The following is a 25,791-nucleotide window of genomic DNA, read 5'->3' on the forward strand; positions in this document are numbered from 1 at the left end:
AGAAGGAAATGGCAACCCACTCCAGTATTCTTGCCTGGAGAATCCCAGGGATAAAAGAGCCTGTCAGGCTACAGTCCATGGGGTCACAATAGTTGGACATGACTTAGCAACTAAACCACCACCACTACAGCATTAAAAAAACAAGATACTTAGTAATAAATTTAACAAAGAGGGTGTTAAACTTCTGAAAGCCAGATGCATTGTTGAAAGAAAGACCTGTATAAGGAAAAGGACAGCCCATGTTTGTAGACTGGAAGACTTAGTATTTTTAAGATAGTAATACTCCACAAACTATAGAATCAATGCAATACCTATCAAACTTGGCCTTTTTGCAGAAACCAATAAGCCAGTCCTAAAATTCATATGTAAATGCAGGGAGCCCAGAATAACCAAAGCAATCTTGAAGAACAAAGTTGGAAAACTCACTCTTTCAAACTTTAAAAGTTATTTCAAGGCTGCAATGATCAAGGCAGTACAGTGTTTGATTAAAGGGAGATAGGAAAATGTCACAGAATTGAGAATCCAGAAATAAGCCTTTACATTTATAGTCATTTTTTTTTTTTTTTTTAAACAAGAGTACCAAGATAATTCTATAGGGAAAGTATAGTCTTTTCTAACAAATGATGCTGGGACAACTGAATGTCTACATACAAAAGTTAACTCAAAATAGATTTTAAAAAGCATAAATATAAGAGCTCAAATGAAACTTTTAGAAGAAAACATAGGCACAAATTTTCATCACCTTGGAATAGGCAATGGTTTCTTAGTTATAACACCAAAACCACAAGCAAGAAAAGTACATTGGACTTCATCAAAATTAAAAACATTTGTGCATCAAAGGACACCATCAAGAAAATGAAAAAAACAGCCTACAGAATGGGAGAGACTATTCACAAGTCATATATCTAAAAGGGACCTGTATCTAAAATATACAAAAACTCATAAAACTCAGCAATTTAAGAAAAAAAGATAATCCTATTTAAAAATGAGCAAAAGACTTGAATAGACATTTCTCCACATCAAATAACCAATAAGCACTTAAAAAGATCATAATTAGTCATTAGAGAAATTCAAATCAAAACCACAGAGAGATACCACTTCGCACTAGAGTGTCAACAGTCAAAAAAACAGGAGACAAATGTTGACAAGAGTTCGGAGAAATTGAAACTGTTATAATGTTCTACATGTATATACATGCAAGCCAAGTGTGGAGAGATGTCAAAATATTAGAATACATGCAGGGACAAACAAACTGAATTGTAATGTAAATGATTAACATAACCACAACGAAGTGGGTAGAGAAGAAAAGAACTAAGTTAAGTAACTTTGGAAAAGAGTATTTTGACTGTATACCATAAGGCCGAAGACAAAAATAACTTTATAAAAATATTGCACGCTAGTCAGTACATTTGTTTTTCACAGGGGTGAGTATTAACAATTGTGAAATGACTTTATTCTAGAATTGAACAATAACGAAAGATATTCTGGATAGTGAGAGCCAGGTTTCTTCCTGTTGGAAAAACAAGTTACAAATAAAGAGAGAATTGGGGAATGAACCCTCTAGTGCTGGGTTGTAACTGTTTTTCTGTTACTCAGTCACTCAGTCGTGTTCAACTCTTCATGACCTTATGGACTGCAGTATGCCAGGCTTCCCTGTCCTTCACCACCTCCAGGAGCTTGCTCAAATTCATGTCCATTGAGTTGGGGATGCCATCCAACCATCTCGTCCTCTATCATCCCCTTCTCCTTCTGCCTTCAATCTTTCCCAGCATCAGGGTCTTTTCTAATGAGTCAGTTCTTCCCATCAGGTGGCCAAAGTATTGGAGCTTCAGTATCAGTCCTACCAATTAATATTCAGGATTGATTTCCTTTAGGATTGACTGGTTTGATCTCCTTGCTGCCCAAGGGACTCTCAAGAGTCTTCTCCAGTACCACAATTTGAAAGCATCCATTCTTCGGTGCTCAGCCTTCTTTATGGTCCAACTCTCATATCCGTGTGTGACTACTGGAAAAACCATAGCTTTGACTATACGGACCTTTGTCAGCAAAGTCATGTCTGCTTTTTAATACACTGTCTAGGTTTGTCATAACTTCTCTTCCAAGGAGCAAAAGTCTTTTAATTTCATGGCTTCAGTCACCATCTGCAGTGATTTTGGAGTCCAAAAAAATAAAGGATTGTAATTAGAAGTCTCAGTACCAGGACTTCCCTGGCAGTCTAGTGGTTAAAGCTCTGCACTTGCAAGGAGCACAGGTTCAATACCTGGTGGGGGTATTAAGAGCCCACGTGCTGGGTGATATGGCCAAAAAAAAAAGAATAGAAGTGTCAGTATTTAAACTAACACACACAAATAGAAGTGTCAGTATGACCCATGGTTTTAAATATAGTGGGAAGGGGCGGTTATTTGGCTGCATTGTCACTCGGGCTCGTTGATCTTTGTTGAGACATGCAGGATCTTTAGTTGTGGCATTCAGGATCTAGTTCCCCAACCAGGGATCTAACCCAGGCCCCCTGCACTGGGAACTCGGAGTCTTATCCCTGGACCACCAGGGAAATACCAATTCACAATAAAATTTGAAAAATAAACTAGTGAAAGCATGGAATGGGAAAGCTCCTACTGTGAAATTTTAGTTGATCGAGGTGTAAATGAACAAGTATTCACTAACCATCTATTCCAGCAGGCTCCTCACGCATCTCCCAGCCAGTAAGCTCTCCTGCAGTCAGGGCACACCACCACCACCAAACCCAGCTTCCTTACAAAGAAAACATTCTGTCCATATCACTGTCTCTTTTAAAAGTTATTTTCAAAACCAGCCTCGCATCCTGGGACACAAGGCTCCTCTCAGCCTGGACCCAGATGAACTGAACAGCTCCATAACTCACCACGTGGCCCACAGCGTGCAGTGCTCCTATAGACTTCTGTGCATGGCTGATGTCACAGCTGTCACGATGTGCTGATATAGAGAAAGCTTCATTCACTGGGGTTAGAGAGTGAAAACCAGAGTACTGAAAAGATGGTCCCTAAACTGCTGTGCATAAGATTACTTTATGTTGCTCCACAAAGGAAGAGAAGGAAGGTAGTGACTCAAATTGGACAAAAAAAAAAAGAAAAAAGAAAGGGAGAGATTGTGGAGCTCATGAAGCTAGTTTCCACTGCATTTGAGGGAAGAGAAGTGTGGAGTCCTGCCCCAAGGCCACAGATGGGAGGCCTTGCACCAAGGCCACAGACGTGGAGCCCAGAACCAAGGTCACCTCTGCAACTGATGGAGCCCCTTTGTAACCATTGCCAAAAGCCTCCCGATCATCACCAGCAGGCTTCCTGGCCCCAGATTAGGCAAAAACGCCCATCTCCGTAGTCTCCTCATGGCACCCTAACAAATCACCTAACACCAACGTTCCAGCAGAAATGTTCTTTGACTTGAGGCTATAAGAATTGGCTACTCATTAAAAAGAATGAAATAATGTGATTTGCAGCAACATGAGTGGACCTAGAGAGTGTCATACTGAGTGAAGTCAGAGAAGGAGAAATATTGTATGACATCCCTTATATATGCAATCTAAAAAGAAATGATACAAATGAAGTTACTTACAAAACAGAAAGATTCTCCTTGACTTAGAGAATGAATTTTTGGTTGCCGGGGGTGAGGGAAGGATGGGGGAAAGGATAGTTTGGAAGTTTGGAAATTTGGAATGGACATGTCCACACTGCTATATTTAAAATGGATAACTAACAAGGTCCTACTGAATACAGCACAGGGAACTCTGCTCAGTGTTAGGTGACAGCCTGGATGGGAGGGGAGTTTGGAGGAGAATGGATGCATGTATCTGTATGGATGAGTTCCTTCGCTATTCACGTGGAACTATCACAACATTGTTAATCAGCTATATGCCAATACAAAAGAAAAGTTTTTTAAAAACTTGGATATTAACCCATACTGAGTTAACTTGATATGGGGGGGGGCAGATATGTGGAAATTCTCAGTGAAACAAAAAGTTGAGTCAATAGGAATCAAATTGTGTCAAAATAATCATGTTGCAAGTGTTTCTAAAAAAATGCTTCTCGTATAGACGTCCTCATGTCACAATCATCAACCTTTAATTTGAATGTAGTTTCAGAGAATGTTGGTAATGGGTTTGACTCTCATGTGAGTTGATAAATCATAGCCGTAGGGTCATTCAGCTGTCTTGAAGTCCCACCTTTGGTCATGAGGCAGATGAATCAGAGAAACCCGCCAGCACCATGCGGAAATGATTTAACCCCAATGCCCAATCCCTAACTGCATCTTCCAGCAGAAATGGCCACACAGAGCAACCGATTATAAGGAAACAGTCTGTTTTATCTTTATGTTCCGTGGAATTATATTAATACAAAGCAACATTTTCCTGTCAGCAGGTTTGCAGCCTCCGAAAACAGTTTCAAGATGTAGGACTTTCCTGGAGACTCAGTGGTAAAGAATTGGCCTGCCAGTGCAGGAAACACAGGTTCAGCCCTGGTCTAGGAAGATCCCACATGTTGGGGAACAACCAAGCCCATGCACCACAACTACTGAAGCCCTCTCTCCTGGAACATATGCTCTGCAACAAGAGAAACCAGCGAGATGAGAAGCTGAAGCAACCCAACAGAGAGGAGCCCCAACTCGCTACAACTAGAGAAAGCACACACAGCAATAAAGACCCAGTGCAGTCATTAATTAATTAATTAATTTTTTTTTTAAGTTTCCAGATCCAGAATCATAATAGCCAATTTGAATTGGGCTGATGCTCCAAGGAGGACATGCATAGTGGAGTGAAGATGATGAGGGGAGAGGCCAAGGACACCCACGGGGTTGCTAAAGACACGCTCAGTCAGCTGGGAGCCAGCTGGCCTTCACACACAACTCCAGCTTGTGAAAGGGCTAGAGAAGGAAGTAGAGGGTCTGGGTGGCCCCAGGAGATGAGGAGGAAGTGCAGCAGAGAGAGGAACCCCAGGGCAGTGAGCCCCAGTCTGGGGCACAGGGGCCAGTGTGACACACCCATGCAACTCCAGGACCTGGGGTGAGTTTCTCACTGCCTTTATGCCTGTTTCTCCAGTTAGTAAAATGGGAGTAGGCTGTTCTGGTGGCTCAGATGGTAAAGAATCTGCCTTCAACGCAGGAGATCCCAGTTTGATCCTTGGGTTGGGAAGATCCCCCGGAAAAGGAAATGGCTAGCCACTCCAGTATTCTTGCCTGGAAAATTCCATGGACAAAGGAGCTTGGCGGGCTACAGTCCATGGGATCACAAAGAGTCGGACATGACCGAGTGACTAACACACATGCATACAAAATGGGGGTAATACCTTGTTCTAGGTATTGTTGTTGAGTCTCTGGTCCTATCTGACTCTTTGCGATCCCGTGGACTGCAGCATTCCAGGCTTCCCCTGTCCTTCACCATCTCCTGGAGTTTGCTCAAACTCAGGTCCATTGAATCAATGATGCCATCCGCCAATCATCTCTTTCTCTTTCATCCCTTTCACCTCCTGCCCTTCAATCTTTCGCAACATCAGGGTCTTTTCCAATGAGTTGGCTCTTTGCATCACGTGGCCAAAGCATTGGAGCTTCAGCTTCAGCATCTGTCCTGCCAATGAATATTCAGGATTGGTTTCTTTTAGGATTGACTTGTTTGACCTACTTCAGGGAACTGCCATGAAAATAGAAAGAGATTGAATATCTGAAGCTCCTAGCACGTGGAAGACAACCAATAACAGCCATCACTCCCTTCTACGCACAACACTCAGCCCCACCGCATTCTTGTGTGTGACCCCTCCCCAAACCAGTTGACGTCCATTCATTTATTTTTTTTTAAGATTTTTTTAAAATGTGGACCATTTTAAAAGTCTTTATTGAGCTTGTTACAATATTGTTTCTGTTTTACATTTTTTTTTCTTTTGGCCACAGGGCATGTAGGATCTTAGCTTCCTGACCAGGGATGGGACTTGTACCCCCTGCATTGGAAGGTGAAGTCTTAACCACTGGACTGCCAGGGAAGTCCTCACTCATTTATTTTTGAAACGCGTATTTATTGAACTTTCGTTTGGCTCTGAACAGAACTCTGAGAGAGAATGGTTGAGTACAGACAGCCATGGATCCTGCCCTCCTGTTGAGGAAACAGGTCTATAAATTCCAAACTCACACAAGTACGAAACTGTAATTGAGATTGTAGTGTTTCCAGAGACTATAATAGGAGAGTTAAGGGGAGGCATCCCTAAGCAAATTACCTTTAAACTGAAATCCAAAGGGCAAGTAAACCTGACCAGGTGCAGGGGTCAAAGATGTGTCCTGAGCAGAGGGAACAACAGATGAAAAGACTGTGGTCTCAAGGGTTATGAAAACAGACCAGCGAAGCTGCAGAAAAGACAAGCCACTGGGAGGAAGCATTGGAAAACAAGAGGGATGAATGAAGGGAGGGCCAGACACACACAGTGCCTAGTAGGGCATCAGCAAGTCTTTACTATCTGGCCAAGTCCTTTTGCATGACAAGGAGGTGAAAATCAAGTGCTACATGTTTATCTGAGTGTGAATAGCATTTCACGTCAAATTAGTATTGAGAGTGGTATTTGTTTCTCTCCTTGTGTATTTTTCCTTATTGTTTACGTCATTTGTAATGAGTGTTCATCATTTTTTCCCCTCACACAAGAACTTTTTTTCTAAGTCAACTTCATTGAGATATTATCTACAATAAAAGGCACCTATTTTAAGTGGGAACCTCTGTGAATTTTGGCAAATTTCTACCAGCTCAAGAAGACATAGTGTTTTCTTCACTCCTTTCACCCACACACCAGTCCCAGGCCACTACTCAGCTGCTCTCTGTCACCATGTATTAGATTTGTCTTTTCTAGAATCTCACTTAGATGATACAGTATGATATACACTGCTTTTGTGACCAGCTGCTTCTGCTCAACATGCTTTTGAGATTTATCCATTCCATTTATGTATCAGTTCTTCATTCATTTTTTTCCTGTGTGATATTCCATCATGTGGATATGCTACACTTTGCTGAACAACTCACCTGTCAAATAAACATTTGGGTTGTTTCCAGGGTTTGGGTTTTTTTTCTTTTGGCCATTGTGAATAGAGTTGTGATGAATAGTACAGACATATGTTTTTATTTCTTTTGAGTAAATACCTAGGGGTAGAAAGTCTGGGTCTTACAGTAAGTATACTTTTACTTTATGAGAAATTACCAAGCTGTTTTCCAAAGCACTTGTGGTTTTCCATTACCACCAGAAGTGGACAAGACTTCCAGTTATTCCATATCTTCCCCAAGGATGGTATAATCAATCTTCTTCATTTTAGCCATCCTGGAGGGTGTGCAATGGTCTCACTGTGGGTTTTTATTTTTGTTTTAAGACTTTTTATATTTTGGCTGCACTGCAGGGGCTTCTCCCTAGCTGCAGCATGTGGACTTTCGATTGCAGTGCATGGGCTCCGTTGGTTGTGTCACACAGGCTTAGTTGCTCCAGAGCATGTAGAATCTTCCCAGACCAGGGATAGAACCCATGTCTCCTGCATTGGCAGGCGGATTCTTAACCACTGGACCTTCAGGGAAGTCCTCTCATTGTGGTTTTAATTTGCATTTCCCTCATGATTAATGGTGTCCAGAATCTTTTTCATGTCTGTTGACCATCTACATTTGCAAAGTGTGTGGTCAAATTTTTTGCCAAATTTTAAATTGGATCAATGGTCATGTTTTTATCAAATTGTAAGAGTATTATATTTTTTCTGGAGACAAGTCCTTTGTCAGATAGTAATGTGACATATTATCTCCCATTCTGTGACTTGCTTTGAGTTATTTTTTTAAACAGCTTTATTGAGATATAATTCACATACCCTCTCTGACTTCTCAACTGTGTCTTTTAAAAATAATTTTTAAAAGTTTGGTGATTTCTAAATTACCAATCTTTTCTTTTCCAGTTCAGGTTTTTGTGTTGTCACTAAGAAATCTACCTATTCCAAGCTTGTGAAGGTTTTCTCCTGTGTGTTCCTCCAAGAGCTTTATAGTTTCAACTTAACATATATGTTTGTGATCTGTTTCACTTTCATTTTTGTTTATGGCATCAGTTAGAAGTTGAGGTTCCTCAAAGCTTTTTTATTTTAAGTAAGGTGCTAAACAAAGCACGCAGCAAGCTGTAGTTTGAAAGACCAGGTCACCAGCCAAGCCAGAAACGGTCAGTGATATCTCACCGTCACTGTTAAATAGATTATCACAGAATATAAAAGCCAGGGTTTGTGGTTTCCTGTGCAAACCTATTCCAGGTAGCACTGCTCTGACACACACTTCCTGTTGACGTCCATTCATGACTATTCATTCCCACCTTAGTGCTGATTAATGCAAAAAGTGATTAATACTGAACACAGTTTGGTAGGGGGAGGGGAGGTGAAGGAGGAAAAGGAAAATGCTCTTTGCCTGCTGCAGACACTGCCCAGGTGACCTAGGATTTGTTCAGTAGCCAGAGCTACTTTCGTTGGGAGTATTTCCCTGCTAACTCACCCCAGTGTCCTAATCCCCACCGTTAAGAATCACCAGTGCTTAAGTGTGGTCCAGTGGGAAAACCACTAGACCATTCAGGTATGACCTACATCAAATCCCTTATGATTATACAGTGGAAGTGAGAAATAGATTTAAGGGCCTAGATCTGATAGATAGAGTGCCTGATGAACTATGGAATGAGGTTGGTGACATTGTACAGGAGACAGGGATCAAGACCATCCCCATGGAAAAAAAATGCAAAAAAGCAAAATGGCTGTCTGGGGAGGCCTTACAAATAGCTGTGAAAAGAAGAGAAGTGAAAAGCAAAGGAGAAAAGGAAAGGTATAAGCATCTGAATGCAGAGTTCCAAAGTATAGCAAGAAGAGATAAGAAAGCCTTCTTCAGCGATCAATGCAAAGAAATAGTGGAAAACAACAGAATGGGAAAGACTAGAGATCTCTTCAAGAAAATTAGAGACACCAAGGGAACATTTCATGCAAAGATGGGTTCGATAAAGGACAGAAATGGTACGGACCTAACAGAAGCAGAAGATATTAAGAAGAGATGGCAAAAATACACAGAAGAATTGTACAAAAAAGATCTTCACGACCCAGATAATCACGATGGTGTGATCACTGACCTAGAGCCAGACATCCTGGAATGTGAAGTCAAGTGGGCCTTAGAAAGCAGTACTACGAACAAAGCTAGTGGAGGTGATGGAATTCCAGTTGAGCTATTTCAAATCCTGAAAGATGATGCTGTGAAAGTGCTGCACTCAATATGCCAGCAAATTTGGAAAACTCAGCAGTGGCCACAGGACTGGAAAAGGTCAGTTTTCATTCCAATCCCAAAGAAAGGCAATGCCAAAGAATGCTCAAACTACCACACAATTGCACTCATCTCACACGCTAGTAAAGTAATGCTCAAAATTCTCCAAGCCAGGCTTCAGCAATACGTGAACCACGAACTTCCTGATGTTCAAGCTGGTTTTAGAAAAGGCAGAGGAACCAGAGATCAAATTGCCAACATCCGCTGGATCATGGAAAAAGCAAGAGAGTTCCAGAAAAACATCTATTTCTGCTTTATTGACTATGCCAAAGCCTTTGACTGTGTGGATCACAATAAACTGTGGAAAATTCTGAAAGAGATGGGAATACCAGACCACCTGACCTGCATCTTGAGAAATCCGTATGCAGGTCAGAAAGCAACAGTTAGAACTGGACATGGAACAACAGACTGGTTCCAAATAGGAAAAGGAGTACGTCAAGGCTGTATATTGTCAACCTGCTTATTTAACTTCTATACAGAGTACATCATGAGAAATGCTGGACTGGAAGAAACACAAGCTGGAATCAAGATTGCTGGGAGAGATATCAGTAACCTCAGATATGCAGATGACACCACCTTTATGGCAGAAAGTGAAGAGGAACTCAAAAGCCTCTTGATGAAAGTGAAAGTGGAGAGTGAAAAAGTTGGCTTAAAGCTCAACATTCAGAAAACGAAGACCATGGCATCCGGTCCCACCATTTCATGGGAAATAGATGGGGAAACAGTGGAAACAGTGTCAGACTTTATTTTTCTGGGCTCCAAAATCACAGCAGATGGTGACTGCAGCCATGAAATTAAAAGACGCTTACTCCTTGGAAGGAAAGTTATGACCAACCTAGATAGCATATTCAAAAGCAGAGACATTACTTTGCCAACACAGGTTCGTCTAGTCAAGGCTATGGTTTTTCCTGTGGTCATGTATGGATGTGAGAATTGGACTGTGAAGAAGGCTGAGCACCAAAGAATTGATGCTTTTGAACTGTGATGTTGGAGAAGACTCTTGAGAGTCCCTTGGACTGCAAGGAGATCCAACCAGTCCATTCTGAAGGAGATCAGCCCTGGGATTTCTTTGGAAGGAATGATGCTAGAGCTGAAACTCCAGTACTTTGGCCACCTCATGCGAATAGTTGACTCATTGGAAAAGACTCATGCTGGGAGGGATTGGGGGCAGGAGGAGAAGGGGATGACAGAGGATGAGATGGCTGGATGGCATCACTGACTCAATGGACCTGAGTCTGAGTGGACTCTGGGAGTTGGTGATGGACAGGGAGGCCTGGCGTGCTGCGATTCATGGGGTCGCAAAGAGCCGGACACGACTGAACAACTGAACTGACTGACTGACTGAGTGCTTAACACTCCAAGTTTCCAATGCAGTTGTTGCTATTAAGTCGCTAAATTGTATCCAACTCTTCTTCAGCGGGCACAGATTGGATCCCTGGTCAGAGAGCTAAAAAGTGAAGGACAGGGAAGCCTGGCATGCTTCAGTCCATGGGATTGCAGAGACAGACTCGACAGCAACTGAACAACAACAGGGATCTAGGATCCCACATGCTGCATGGCAGAACCAAAAAAAAGGAAAAGAATCACCATGAGAGGTAAACATAAATTAACTAAAATCCCCTGAAGGGCAATGGGGAAAGGAGGCTCTGGTTTCTTTACTGGATCCATGGACAACTTCAGAGGAAGGGTAAAACAGCCCCAGGGTGGGTAGAGATTGTATTGTGGGAGGAGAGGAAGAAGGACAAAGTCTAGAACAAGGTACTGCTGCTGCTGCTGCTAAGTCGCTTCAGTCGTGTCCGACTCTGTGCGACCCCATAGGCGGCAGCCCACCAGGCTCCCCTGAACAAGGTACAGTGCTCCCATATTGCAATCTGATGTGCTGATGTAAAAATCAGAACACAGGGGCTAATAAATGACATCATTTTCCACTTTGTGAAAATTTTTTTGTATTTGTTTTTGGCTGCATCCAATCTTAGGGTTAGGTTGTAGCAGCGCACAGGCTCAGTAGCTGTAGATCATGGGCTTAGTTTCCCTGTGGCATGTGGGATCTTAGTTCACCAACCAAAGATTGAACCCATGTCCCCCATATTGGAAGGCAGACCTTCCAATGGACCTTCTACTGGACCACAAGGGAGTCCCTATTTTGTGAAATTTCTTAAATGGAGAGTTTAACAGTGGCTCAACGTTGAGTCATTTACCTGACTATCCTCGTTCAGATTCTCCCAAGGCATCCTCCATATCTCGCTGCCATATTCATAAGCTTTAAAGGACATCTCTGAAGTGAGCTGAGAGGGCATCAGTGGAAAACCACACGTAACCATTCAGGGGCCCTGGGGTCTTCAGAAAACTTGAATCCCAGAGGCATGTGGGCAGCAGACCTCACCCACTATCAGTCTAGACTGTGGTGTAGTGGTTTAGTCGGTAAGTTATGTCTGACTCTTTGTGACCCCAAGAACTATAGCCTGCCAGGTTCCTCGGCGTATGGAATTTTCCAGGCAAGAATACTGGAGTGGATTGCCATTTCCTCCTCCGGGGAATCTCCCTGACCCAGGGATCGAACCCGGGCTTCCTGCATCTCCTTCTTGGCAGCGGATTCTTTACTGACTGAGCCGCCTGGGAAGGGGCTTCCCTGCTGGCTCAGATGGTAAAGAATCTGGCTGTAATTCGACCCCTGGGTCGGGAAGATCCCCTGGAGGAGGGCATGGCAACCCACTCCAGTATTTTTGCCTGGAGAATTCCCATGGACAGAGGAGTCTGGTGGGCTACAATCCATGGGGTTGCAAACAGTCAGATACGACTGAGTGAGCACAGCACCTGGGAAGTCCATCAATCTAGACTACTGACACTGGAAATGATTTGGGGGTAGTGGACACACCCTTAAGAAAATCTGCCAAAGACGTCACCTTCCGGGTCATCCTTCTCTTAATTCAGCCCCTGTTCCCTTTATTGAGCTTTATCATTTTGTTGTTAGACTCCCAGACAGTACACATCACATATATGTACAGTTTATTCACTAAAATGGGGAGAAAATTCCCATAACTTCAGAATGTCAAGTTACATCATCAAAGTTCTCTGTGTAGAAGTAGAAGTAAGTGTTGACAGTACTTCTTGTATGAGTTTAAAAAATTGGACAAATTTCACAATGTGGAGTGTCCTTTTCAGTCAATAGTATTGCTTCAGGCGACATAATGTTTCACAGATCTTTCCTGTAACTTCCAGAAAAGTCAGCCAGCCAGATTTGGTTTCAAACTTCTTTACAAACCCATTTTCCTACAAGAGAACAAAGTTAACATTTTAAAAATCAGTGGAGACTAAATTTGTTGGAATGAAAAGCAAATAAACTTTCATTTAATTAATGTAGGTAGTCTTCTCTATATTTTCACTGGTTTTATTCTATTCAGCCTCATTACCATTCTCTATCTTCAATTCCAGACCACCCTAGAGCAGTACTGTCCAACAGAAATATAATGCAAGCTATATACGTAATCTTTTTAGCCACAGGGTTTTTTTTTTTTTTTTGCTGGATCTTTCTTATTTCCCCAAGCAGGGATTGAATCTTCTCCCCTGGAATTGCAACCATAGAGTCCTAACAACTGGACCACCAGGAAATTCCCAGTAGCCACATATTTAAAAGTAAAAAGAGGCAAAATTAATTTTAAAAATATAATCAATTTATCTAAAAATATTATGATTTTGGGACTTCCCTGGTGGTTCAGTGACTAAGACTTTGTGCTTCCAATGTGGGGGGTGTGGGTTTGATCGCTGGTGGAAAACTAGGATCCCACATGCCTTGCTGTGCATGGCCAAAAATAAATAAATACATAAATAAGCAAACAAATAAATTGTGATTTCAATATGCAAGCACGATGGAAATAAGATATTTTACTTTATTGGTACTATATCTTTACTATCCAATGTGTTTGAACTTACAGCATATCTCAATTCAGACCAGCCACACTGAAACTGTTCAACAGTCACCGGTGACAAGTGGCTACTGTATTGGATGGCAAAGCGCTAGAGGGTAGAGAGTCTATCTTTCCCCTGCTGCCCCCCACCCTTCTTTTTCTTCTGAATGTTTGGGACTAAAATATGCATTTATTAAATAATTTTATTTATTGATTTGTTTTTGGCTGTGCTGTGTCTTTGTTGCTGCATGCAGGCTTTCTCTAGTTGTGGCAAATGAGGGGTAACTCTCTAGTTTCAGTGCTCAGGCTTCTCGTTGCAGTGGCTTCTCTTGCTGCAGAGCAAGAGCTGTAGGTGCTTAGACTTCAGTAGTTGTAATATGTGGGCTCAGTAGTCGTGGCTCTCCAGCTCTAGAGCACAGGCTCAATAGTTGTGGCACATGGGCTTAGTTGCTCCAAGGCATGTGGGATCTTCATGGATAAGGATCGAACCCATGTCTCCTGCATTGGCAGGCAGATTCTTTACCATTAAGCCACGGAAGCCCCTGAAATAAGCCTTTATTTGTAAACTCCTTTGTGCTGAGAGTCATGAGGATGCAACAGTAAAGTCAGATTACATTCATTCCTTTTTTAATCAGACTTTTTTTTTTTTTAAGAAGCATGTAAACTGGACCCCCTGGAGTAGAAAAGGGCAACTCAATCTGGTATTCTTGCCCAGAAAATTCCATGAATAGAGAAGTCCATGGGGTTGCAAAGAGTTGGACACAACTGAGCAACTGAGAATGCATGTACACATAAACTGGACACTGTATTTAATTAACTTTTGATTTATTATAGAGCACCCTCACTGAAAAGCACCGCTGAGCTTATCCAGCCTAATGTCCTCTCTTATTTTGACAAATGAGGAAACAGAGATCCAGAAAAAAATGTTATGTAAGTAAGGTTACCTGATTTCTTAGTACCTGGACCTGTACTGAAATGAAAGCACTGCTCTTTTCAATCCATAAATTTTCAAACCACTCCCAAGAAGATTAGAAAATTGTTTAAAACAATTTTTTTAGATGTTCATCTAGTAAAGTTCCATTTCTGGGGTTATAAACGTCTTCAAGAAGTTCGTAGTTCACAGTCTAGTGTGACTAACACGAAAGTGTAAACCAAACATATTTCTTTGACTGAGAACTCAGTAATGCTACGGAACTGTCTTTTGGAGCATCACCGGCAGCGAAGACTAACACCATTCAGAAGAGTTTTCCATTGAAAAGATTGCATAAGAAAGCCAACTTCCGCCTCCGTGTGAAGTGTGACGTCATGCCTGGAGACGCTTGCTGTCACATGCTCACAGAGGGGACAGGCTGCTCCTGCTTTTCTTCCTCTTTCTCCTGCCTTTACACACTCGGGCATTTCCCACCCGTCCCAGGTGTGGGATCCACTTCAGTGTTCCTCTTCCTAGAATTTCTATAAACCCTGTACTGTGGGGGCAGCTCTACAATGATTTTTATTATTACCACAATGATCACCATTATGATCAGGCAGTTAATGGTTAATATGTCACCCTCTTATATTTATTAAAGTTCTAAAGCAACAACAAAGGAAAAAAACTGACAATTCAGCTATATGAAGATTCTTTTTTTTTTAAGCTATAAGAAACTAAAATAAGAACAACAGACCAGGATACTATTTATTACACATTTGCCATGAAAGAGTTCATTCAAACATAAGAGGAAATCATCAAGCCCTCAATAATTTAAAAGGCAAAGGCTGTTGAGAAGATAAATATCAATCATGAGCAAGTATATGGGGAAAAAACTCCACATTATCAGCTCTTAAATTCACATTGTAATGGAATCTTACTGTTTTTTAGACTTATTAACTTGACCTTGTTAATAGAAGTCTATTAAACCCTCAAGATTATGTTTAATGGTTCCACCTAATGCTGATCAAGTTGTGAGCTTGTCCCATTGGTAGCAAAACTTTTGAAGGCAATGTGTATTCCAAAATGTATGAGTAGTGTGATTATAGATGAACCAATCATTCTATTATAGATGAACCAATTGTGAACTATTGTGAGAAGGTGATCATGAGGCAGCCTCCTTTTTTTTTTTTTTTTTTGAGGCAAGGAATAAGACTTTATTTGGAAACCCAGCTGACTGAGAAGATGGCAGACTTTAGTCTCAAAGTAACCATCCGTTGGGCCCTGGATACCAAGTTCTTTTCTAGTGTCAGAGAGAGAAGCAATGAGGAACTAAAGTCAAAAGGCAGAATGGAGAGGGAGGGGCAGTGAAAGGCAGTCTTCTTTTATGCTGTGGGGGTGGAAAACCATCTCCATGTTTAGTATTGAAGCATTATCTCTAAGAAGGAAAAACAGAAAACAACCCAAATGTCTAGCTGTTGGAAATTGCTTAAGTAAATTATGATGCATAAAAATGATGGGATAGTCTATAAACATTGGAAGTGTTAACATGGAATACGTAAGGCGAGTTATTTTAAAAATTCCTCTGACGGCTCTGATCACTCTGCTATGTGGGGAACAGAGCATCGCACGGCAAGCTTGGAAGCAGGGAAGCTGGGAGGAGCCTATTGACACAGTTAAGTGAGAGAAGACAGTTGCTCCAGTGTGCTGGGTGTGCAGAATCAGAATTTGCTGATGCGTCAAATGCAGGGTATGCACGGAAAGAGTCATAGAGGACTCCCAAGGGGAGAGAGCTGAGCTGGTCAAGTGGAAAGGATATTCCACAGATACTCCCTGAAGGAGCCCTCAGGGAGACCTGAACTACATTTAACCTTATTCTTCATTAAATGATTTTTAAATCTCAAGTTAAAATTCAAAAATATATACAAGAAGAATCTGGCCCCCAAATCTATTTTATATATCAAAGGATATATAAAAAATTTTGAGCTTGTATTACCTCATTCTGGAAATGCCTTTGCCAGGCTGAACACTTGGTTAATCATCTACACGCCTGTGTAGGTCCTTTGATTTGCCCTCAAATTCACCAGACCATTATTGAGAGCAAGATGATCATAAGAAAATAAAACCTACTTTGCATAACACTTATGACTCAGACTTCAACATGCTGGTTACATGGAAAGCACCAGTTCTGATTGTACATTCCTACTTTCAAAGGGGGCTTTCTTTTGGTATTAGAGTAGTTTTAAGAATTTGCATATTTAAACTTTTTGGAATTTTCCATGTAACCTTCACAGTTGTATTAAATCTGACAGTTTACAAAACACTCTTACAGAAAAGTTCTTTCAATTTTTAATGGTATATATTATTGTCTTTATTATACATTATGTGAGGTGAAGTGAAAATGTTAGTCCCTCAGTTGTGTCTGACTCTTTGTGAACCCATGACTGTAGACACCCAGGTTCCTCTGTCCATGGGATTCTCCAGGCAAACATACTGGAGTGGGCAGCCATTCCCTTCTCCAGGGGATCTTCCCCACCCTGGGATTGAACCCGTGTCCCCTGCATTGCAGGGGAATTCTTCACTGTTTGAGCCACCAGGGAAGCCCATATATTATGGAAAATATTATTTTATATTATATTAGGAATTTGGGTCTCAAGTGACTTCAGTAACTCACCCAAGATCACACTTCTAGTGAGTGGGAAAACCGGAATTTAGATCTCACTTTCAATGCCAGTTCATTCCATCACCCCATTAACAAATATTTGCTGGCTATGTTCTATACCACAGGCCCTGGGCCAAGCATGATGTATTCAGTGTGCATTAGGTAGAGGTGATTCCTCTCATGTGAAGCTGGAGATAGAGTATCCTTTCCACTCGACCAGTACAGGGGCAGGAGAGTGTTTTACTGAAGTGGGCAAAAGCAGGAAAGCCACCTGGCTGCAAAGGAAAGGCAGTCCCAGGAGGTGAGATGAGTGTCTTCTCAGACACATTCTACTGGTTTTTAAGAACCAGGCTTTCCTCTTGAATGCCAAAGACTGCTAAGAAAAAACTAATAATAATAGCACTGGCTCTCCTGTCAGATCTACAAGAGCCTTTTCATTTCTAGTATGTCACGCTGGCAGAGACAGGAGGAAGTAATGGTAAATGTGGAAGAGGAATAAAAAGTGACATGAGAAGCAGCAAAGAAAAGAAAGAAAGGAAGGGAGAAACAAGGGAGGGGGAAAGGAGGGAAGGAAGAAGGAAAGAAAAGCAGCTCAAGGTGATAAAAATGAAAAAAGAATAAATCTCACTGGTTGCCCCCCCCCCACTCCCTTTAGGGCATCTGTTTTAGATGGTGGCTAATATCTAACTATATAGCTGGTGATATAATTTCTGGAGATTACACCTGTCTATTCAGGGAAGCTGGGCTTCCCCAGGTGGTGCCGGTGGTAAAGAACCCACCTGCCAGTGCAGGAGACATGTGAGACTCCTGTTCGATCCCTGGGTGGGGAAGGTCCCCTGGAGGAGGAAATGGCAACCCACTCTAGTATTCTTACCTGGAGAATCCCATGCCCTACAGTCCATGGGGTGCAAAGAATCGGACACGACTGAGTGACTGAGCAGATATTCAGGAAACTTAGGTGATACTATGATGCTACTAATAATAATAGCCCTAAACTTGTATTGAGTTTACTACTTAAGAAGGCTTTCTTTCTTTCCTTGCTATTCTCTAGAACTCTGCATTCAGTTGGATATATCTTTCCCTTTCTCCTTTGCTGTCTGCTTCTCTTCTTTTCTCAGCTATTTGTAAGGCCTCCTTAGACAACCACTTTGCCTTCTTGCATTTCTTTTTCTTTGGGATAGTTTTGGTTACCACCTCCTGTACCACCCCCAAAAGATTAGTAGCCTTCTAGAATTTCTCAGAAGCAATTCCATACCATCCACTAATTATGAATTCCAGGAACTTACAACATTTACTGTGAATAAGTTAAAATTTTTCAGGAATATTTCTTAATTTTGTGTGTGTTACAAATACAGTGCAAGCTCATATGTTGTTTTTGTTACTATTGTTGAGTCACTAAGGAGACATGTGAGACTCGTGTTCGATCCCTGGGTGGGGAAGATCCCCTGGAGGAGGAAATGGCAACCCACTCTAGTATTCCTAGTACTCTAGTGTCTGACTCTTTGCAACCCCATGGACTGTAGCCAGATAGGCTCCTCTGTGCATGGAATTTTCCAGGCAAGAATACTAAAGTGGGTTGCCATTTCCTCCTTCAAGGGATCTTCCTGACCCAGAGATCAAACCTGCATCTCCTGCAATGGCAGGCAGAATCTTTACCATTGAGCCATTCATATGAAGTTTGCCAACTAGGATTTCTCTACACATAGACCTCTGTGCTAGAAACCTTCCTGCATTCATTTGAAATCTACATAGCGTAATAGCTGCAATTCCCACCCATCCTTCAGTATAGCTCCCCACAGCACCCAGAAGAAAACATGACCAAATATCTTGCATGCTTTGTCCAGCCCCAAGTCAGGCTGTGTTCCAAGAAAAAAAGGTGATAGAGAAAGGAGAGTGATTGAAGGAAGCCCTTTCATTATGCAGAAAGATCTCAAACAAAGTGCAGAAGACATCAAGTAAAAGATTAATATGTGTGATTTCATCAACTTTTAAAACATTTATGAACACCAAAGACATCTATAGTTTTAAAAAGCAATCAACATATTAGAAGATATCCACCATATACAAGGGGCTTCCCAGGTGGTATTAGTGGTAAAGAATCTGCCTGTCAATGCAGGAGATGTAAGAGACATTCAATCCCTGGGGAAGATTTCCCTGAAGAAGAAAATGACAACCCACTCCAGTATTCTTGCCTGGCAAATCCCATGGACGGAGAAAACTGGTGGGCTACAGTCCATACAGTAGCAAAGAGTCAGACACGACTGAAGTGACTTAGCATATATAAATGCTAAACACAAAATAATTTGTGTTCAGAATATCCCAAGAATTCCCACAAATCAGCGAGAAAAAGACAAAAAATGGGAAAATGGACACAGGAGAGAAATAGGCAGTTCCCTGAATAAGAATTACAAATAGTCAATAAACATATGAAAAGATGCTCAATGTGAAAAGACACTAGTAATCAAGGAAACTGATTTTAAAAAGAATTAAAACAGCAAGACAGAAGACTTCCCTGGCAGTCCAGTGGTTAAGACTGCGCTTCTATTGCAGGGGCATGGGACTAGGATTCCATATGCCACAGGGTGTGGACAACAACAAAAAGATAATCAGGTATGTATTTTTAAGCCAACAGAGTGGGGAAAATACGACAGACCACCATAGCGTAATATTAGTCAGCCGGGATGAAAGGAAATGTGGTGTATTCCATCAAGCTGTGGTAGGAGGGTAACTAGGTTAGAATCATTTAGGAGGACAAGCAGCTACTAAGTTTGAAAATGTGTTGACACCATGACTTAGCCATTCTATATCCCAGTATTCACCCTAGAAAAGCACAGGGAAGACACGACTAAAGATATCCAATGAAGTATCGTTCATGAGAGCTCTGGAATAACTCAAAATAAATAACTATCCATCAGCTAGAAATGATCATTCAACAGCATTCACATACAACAGCATATATGTAGTACTCTTTTGTGTGTATGTGTGGCCATGTTAGGACTTCCCTGGTGGCTCAGACGATAAAGCGTCTGCCAACAATGTGGGAGACCCGGGTTCAATCCCTGGGTCGGGAAGATCTCCTGGAGAAGGACGGGATCTTAGTTCCCCAACCAGGGACTGGAACCCATCCCCCTGCAGGAATCTTAACCACTGGATCTCCGGGGAAGTCCTTGTGCTGAGCTCAGTCATGTCTGACTCTTTTGGACCCCATGGACTATAACCCGCCAGGCTTCTCTGTCCATGGGATTTTCCAGGCAAGAATAGTGGAGTGGGTTTGCCATGCTCTCCTCCAGGTGATCTTCCTGACCCACAGATCAAGCCCATGTCAAGAACTATTTACACAAACAATTTCTGAAAGGCTACCCATTCCAGTATTTTGGCCTGGAGAATTCCATGGACTGTATAGTCAATGGGGCCGCAAAGAGTTGGACACAACTGAGCAACTTTCACTTCAAATATTAGTATTAGTATTGTTAAATATTATTTAACAACTTATAATTTTTTTACAAAGAAGTGCTATGTATATTTTCTATAGATATATTCAACAAGCATTTTTTTTTATTAATAGGGATGCTTTAATAATTGATAACAGTGGACAGCTTTGAGAAGAGGGGAGGCCAGGGATTGTGGGTTGAAGAGAGGATCTATGGGAAATCAGTGCTGTAAGAAAAGTGAGCATTGAGTTTATTGGAATATCAAGAAAAGTATGTACATTCAGCCAGGACAGGCCCCTTATCAATGAGTTGTGTGGGGTTTCCCTGGTGGCTCAGACAGTAAAGAACCTGCCTGCAATGCAAGACACCTGGGTTCCATTCCTGGGTCAGGAAGAGCCCCCTGGAGGAGAGCATGACAACCTATTCCAGTATTCTTGCCTGGAGAATCCCATGGACAGGGGAGCCTGGCAAGCTGTATAGTCCATGGGGCTGCAAAGAGTTAGACACGACTAAGCATGCGTGATATGCTACAATTTGAGTTGTGATCTAGGACCCCTGCATGGTCTCAGTTTTTGAGGCATTGATAATAAAGTGAATTTTTATTTGGAAAATCTTGAATAGATTCTAGCTGGTGATATAGTACATTATGTTTTTTTAATCGCCAAGCTTTACTGGCCAGAATTTGGTATATTAGAAAACTGGGCGGGGCAGGGAGAGGGGGCAGGAAGCAACAAACTCGTAAAAATTTACACCTGTCTTTTGCAACATAATAAATACCTAAATATAACAGATTCTAATATCAACTCATTCTGTACTAATTCTACATTGTCATGACAACCCTGGCAAGAGCTCAGTCCTGTGGACTAGACTCTGAAGAAGCATTAGGGAGGTGCTTTATTAATCCCCCAAACTCACTTCTTCAATTTACACTGTAGGTATAAAAACTGAAACCTCAAGTGTTTCTCAGCTATAAAGTTTTAAGATTCACTGGAAATCGGCTAGAAATGTCTTTTTTTATTATTTTAATTTATTTGGCTGTGCTGGGTCTTAGTCGCACCATGTGGGATCTAGTTCCCTGACCAGGGATTCAAATCCAGGCCCCCTGAGTTAGAAGTGCAGAGTGTTAGCCACTAGACAACCAGGGAAATTCCTCTTTATTTTAAAATTAAAAAAAAAAATTTTTAAACAAACTACTCAAAGAAAATATAATCCTTTAGGTAAATTTCTTTTTTAAATTACCAAAGAGACTTGCTATTTCAATTCCTATTTTAAAGTAAAGGACAAAGAAAAATACTTCCATCACACATACCCAGCCTCCATTTTGCTTTATCCACTCTCCTGTATTTTCGGTGATGAACTCCGCCACAAAGAAAGAAATGTCCTTGCACATGTCCATGTCTGAGGCAATACACTTGCCCAGAAGTTTCTTGGTAAGAATACCTTCAAAGGCGAATATGGTTACAATCCTGCCCCAGTTAACAATGCCATCTTCAAATTCCTTTTCCATCACTTGGTTGAATATTGTTCTGGCAGTGTCTACGGACACCACATCAAACTTATCCAAGCACTGCTTCAGAGTCCTTTCCACTTCGTCCTGGACAGAGGAAGCCACATCTTGTAACACCCTGGATGTTTTGCTTGGCTTGGATCCAGGTTGCTGTATCTGCAACACATATTTCAGATAGTCCTCAGCCAGCCCGTGAACGTAGCCAAACTCAGTGTCAGTCATCTTCTCCTGGCTGGGGAGCAGAGTCTTGAGCCTGCTCACCTGCAAGTGACCGAGACAGTCTGAAGCTCAAGCTTGTGGAGCCTGGTGAAACATGACACATGATAGTATCTGGAGGCCGGTGGAATTTCTGTTTGCATCATCTAAAGCTATCCTTCCTCCTGGTCGCTTTCAGGCGTGGGCTGCAAGTGAAAGAGAAAGTATAAAATGTGAAAGAGGAAAATATCTCAAAGACAGACCACTTCCTCACCCTGTAAGTGATTAATGTAGTTTCAAAGAAGTGGAGGAATCAGAACCCTCCTGCATTGCTGGTAGGATTGTAAAACAGTTTTCACGAACTTTTACTGTGAAATATTTGGCAGTTCCTCAAAAACTTAAATATAGAGACTTTTCTGGGGGCCAGTGTTTAATTTCCACTTCCAACACAGGGGGCACAGGTTTTATCCCTGGTGGAGGAACTAAGATTCTACATGCCGAGTAGTGTGGCCAAAAACAAAGAAAAAAAGTTAAATATAGAATTTCCATATGACCCAGAAATTCCAGTTATAAGTATATGCCCAAAAGAAATGAAAATAGGGACTCACACAACTCCTGACACACGAATGTCTACAGCAGCATCATTTACAATAGCCAAAAGGTGGAGACAAACCAAATGTTCTTCCACAGACGAAGGGATAAATGAATTGTGGAAAGTTCTTAAGCCACAGAAAGAAATGAAGTCCCCATACACTTTACCGCATGGACAAACCTCCAAAACAGGACACCCAGTGGAAGAAGCCAAAGGTAAGAGCTCTCCTACTGTATCATCCCATTATGTGAAAGAGCCAGAATAAGTAAATCCACAGAGAAAGAAAGCAAATGGTGATTGCTGGGGGCTGAGGGGAGAAGGGAGTAACTGCTGAGTAGGTACAGGTTTCTGTCTTGTGATGAAAATGGTTTGGAAGGGTGGGAAGATTTGGGAGAATGGCATTGAAACATGTAAAATATCATGTATGAAACGAGATGCCAGTCCAGGTTCAATGCACGATACTGGATGCTTGGGGCTGGTGCACTGGGACGACCTGGAGGGATGGTATGGGGAGGGAGGAGGGAGGAGGGTTCAGGAGGGGGAGCACATGTATACCTGTGATGGATTCATTTTGATGTTTGGCAAAACTAATACAATTACGTAAAGTTTAAAAATAAAATAAAATTTAAAAAAAAAAAAAAAAGAAAGAAAGAAAATGGTTTGGAACTACATCAAGGTGGTGGCTGGCTGCGAAACATAGTGAAGATGCTAAACGTCACTGAATAGTACACTTTAAAATGGGTCATGTGGGGACTTCTCTGGTGGTCCAGTGGGTAAGACTCCGAGCTCCCAATGCAGAGGGCCCAGGTTTGATCCCTGGTTAGGGAACTAGATCTTACATGCCACAACTAAAACCCAGCACAGTGAAATAAATAAATATAAAAAATAAAGGGAATAAAATGGATAATTTTTACATTATGTGAATTTAACCTCCAAAGGAAAAAAGTTCAATATAGCCCAGTGGCTAAGCTGAATTAATGAAAATTTGGAATACAGATTAGCAAACGGCCAGTAAACAGGGCCTCTCAAGCACTGCTGAGGCAACACGGCGCTTGACACTGTGGTGCTCAGATAGGATGACATGGGAGGGAAGAAAAACATATCTGCTTCATTCCTCACATCCCATTTACCCTAGAACTTTGGTTTTTTAGGCAAATATTTGTTGCATAACAGATGAACACAAATTTTTTAGAAGTACAATCAAGAATGAAAAATACGTTTCCCAAGAGCATTAAGCAATGGGTTAGGTGTTAAACACATACAATTCTAAAGACTGCAACACAAGACACTTCTAGACAAAACTAAAGGGGTTTAGGACTTCCCTGGTGGTCCAGTAGCTAAGACTCTGGGCTCCCAATGTAGGGGGCCTGGGTTGATGCCTCAGTGGGTAAGGAGTCCACCTGCCAATGCACAGGAGATGTGGGTTCGATCCCTGGGTTGGGAAGATGCCCTGGAGAGAAGGGAATGGCTACCCACTCCAGTATTCTTGCCTGGAAAATGCCATGAACAGAGGAGCCTGGTGGACTACAGTCCATGGGGTCGCAAAGAGTCGGACACGGCTGAGCGACAGAGCATACACACAGGGAACTAGATCCCACATGCCACAACTAAGACCCAGCACAGCCAAATAAACAAATAATTAAAACAAACAAACAAACAAAAAGACAAAATCCTGCTATAAGCCAATACCTCTATTTCCTCTTATTTAAGTCAGCCAAATTGTCCAACGTGCAGATAGAATTTAGGGGCCAGAAGGAACACTAAACTTGGCGTCAGAGGACCCAAGCCTCATTCCCACCCAAATCTCTGTTCCCTTACTCAGTATGTGCCCAGGGTTTGTAAAATGCAGCCATGCGCAATGAACTCCCAGGGGTGAGGTATGCAACTGATGACCCGTGTAGCACCTGTGACCACAGCTGGCACAATGTGGGGGCTTCATCAGCCCTAATTCTCCATCAATCTTTACAGACTAATGAGAAATTCGGCTTCCCAATAAGAGCATAACTTCCTAAACGCTTAGGTTCAAGTGAATTGCAAATCTGTCATTCATTTAGCTTTGGCACCAGTTCTGGGAAACAGTTGGTGGAAACGGTGAAAGTGTTGGCTAAGAAGAGCCCTGGGGAACAGATTATATGGCAATGAAGGCAGTCAGGGCACTGTATCCCTGTCTGCTGGCAGCATCTTTCTGTCGACCGAGAAGCCAGGGTTGCTAATAGGCAGGAGTAGAGAGTGGGAAAAAGAGTAAACAGTGCAGGGTCCCTAGAGAGATGGGATTCACTATTTTTGTTGTTGTTGTTCTATCCACATATGGAGTAACTTTAATTCTTCGCCTCAGTGTTTCTGAAGAGTGGCAAACAGGAAAAAAAAAAAAATCCCACATACCTTGTATTTCTGAATTATCTCCAAAGGGTTAAGAAGGATGGGAGAGCTGCTGCTTAGGGTGCTGGCTGAGAGGGACTTGTGGTGGCCGTGAAAATGCACCCCTGGGGCTTCCTTGGTGGTCCAGTGGTTAAGGCTCAGCCTCCAAATGCAGAGGGTGCAGGTCAGATCCCTGGTCGGGGAACTAAGACCCTATATGCCACAGGGTGTGGCCAAAAGTTTAAAAATAAATTAATTACTAAAATTAAAAAATAAAAAGAAGAAAGAAAACAACAATGCACTGTAAACCTTGTGCCACAGTGGCGTAATTGCTGTAACTGACCAAGGGCCCCACGGCTGGTCCTTAATCTATCGCCCCCATGACTTTGCACAGAGATTGTGCTGCCTGCAGGCTGTCCCTGTCAAAGACTGGTCAAGGCACGAGTAGGAAGAGCTGTCCCTGTAGGTCAGCCTCCTTTGAAAGGTGGCTCGATGACTCCTCATCAGCTTTGTGAAGAATGGCTGAGACTTTGCTCCAATTGAGACTCTTCCTCCTGGGTCCTCCTTCCTCCTGGTTCTTCTTCAGCCCAGGCCGGCCCACACTGTGGTCTGACAGCTCCCTCCCGGTTCTCCCTCACAGGCATTCCCCCCACTAAATCTCTCGCTCATCTAACCCTCTCTTGGCATTTTCCGCCTAGAGTTATAGAACAAAGGAGCACGCAGACCTGTGGTCAAGTCACTTCTCTGGGATTTCCCCTGGGGAGGTTCTTCCTCCCCTCCTCCCACCACCTGGGACAATGCCTCTTGGCCCACAGGAGCAGGAAGCCAAGTACAGCCAGCTTTTTCTCCTCAAATCATCCTTGAGCACCATAAGAACCATGGCAACGATGGGAAAATTTATTATAACCTGCCACCCCCCAC

The 25,791-nt window shown here is 42.2% G+C and overlaps 1 protein-coding gene across 1 annotated transcript; it reads right to left on the reverse strand.

Moving 5' to 3' along the window:
- Positions 1–12,302: 12,302 nt before the first annotated feature.
- On the reverse strand, positions 12,303–22,111 carry BCL2A1 (BCL2 related protein A1). The gene is made up of 2 exons (XM_019984035.2): positions 21,528–22,111; positions 12,303–12,583 (listed from the first exon to the last, which is right to left on the reverse strand). Exons 1-2 carry the CDS (start codon positions 21,945–21,947, stop codon positions 12,476–12,478), a joined length of 528 nt encoding a protein of 175 aa, XP_019839594.1. The 5' UTR covers positions 21,948–22,111; the 3' UTR covers positions 12,303–12,475.
- Between the last annotated feature and the right edge of the window lie 3,680 nt (positions 22,112–25,791).

Source organism: Bos indicus, chromosome 21 (assembly GCF_029378745.1).
Source record: "Bos indicus isolate NIAB-ARS_2022 breed Sahiwal x Tharparkar chromosome 21, NIAB-ARS_B.indTharparkar_mat_pri_1.0, whole genome shotgun sequence".
Classification (NCBI taxonomy): Eukaryota; Metazoa; Chordata; class Mammalia; order Artiodactyla; family Bovidae; genus Bos; species Bos indicus.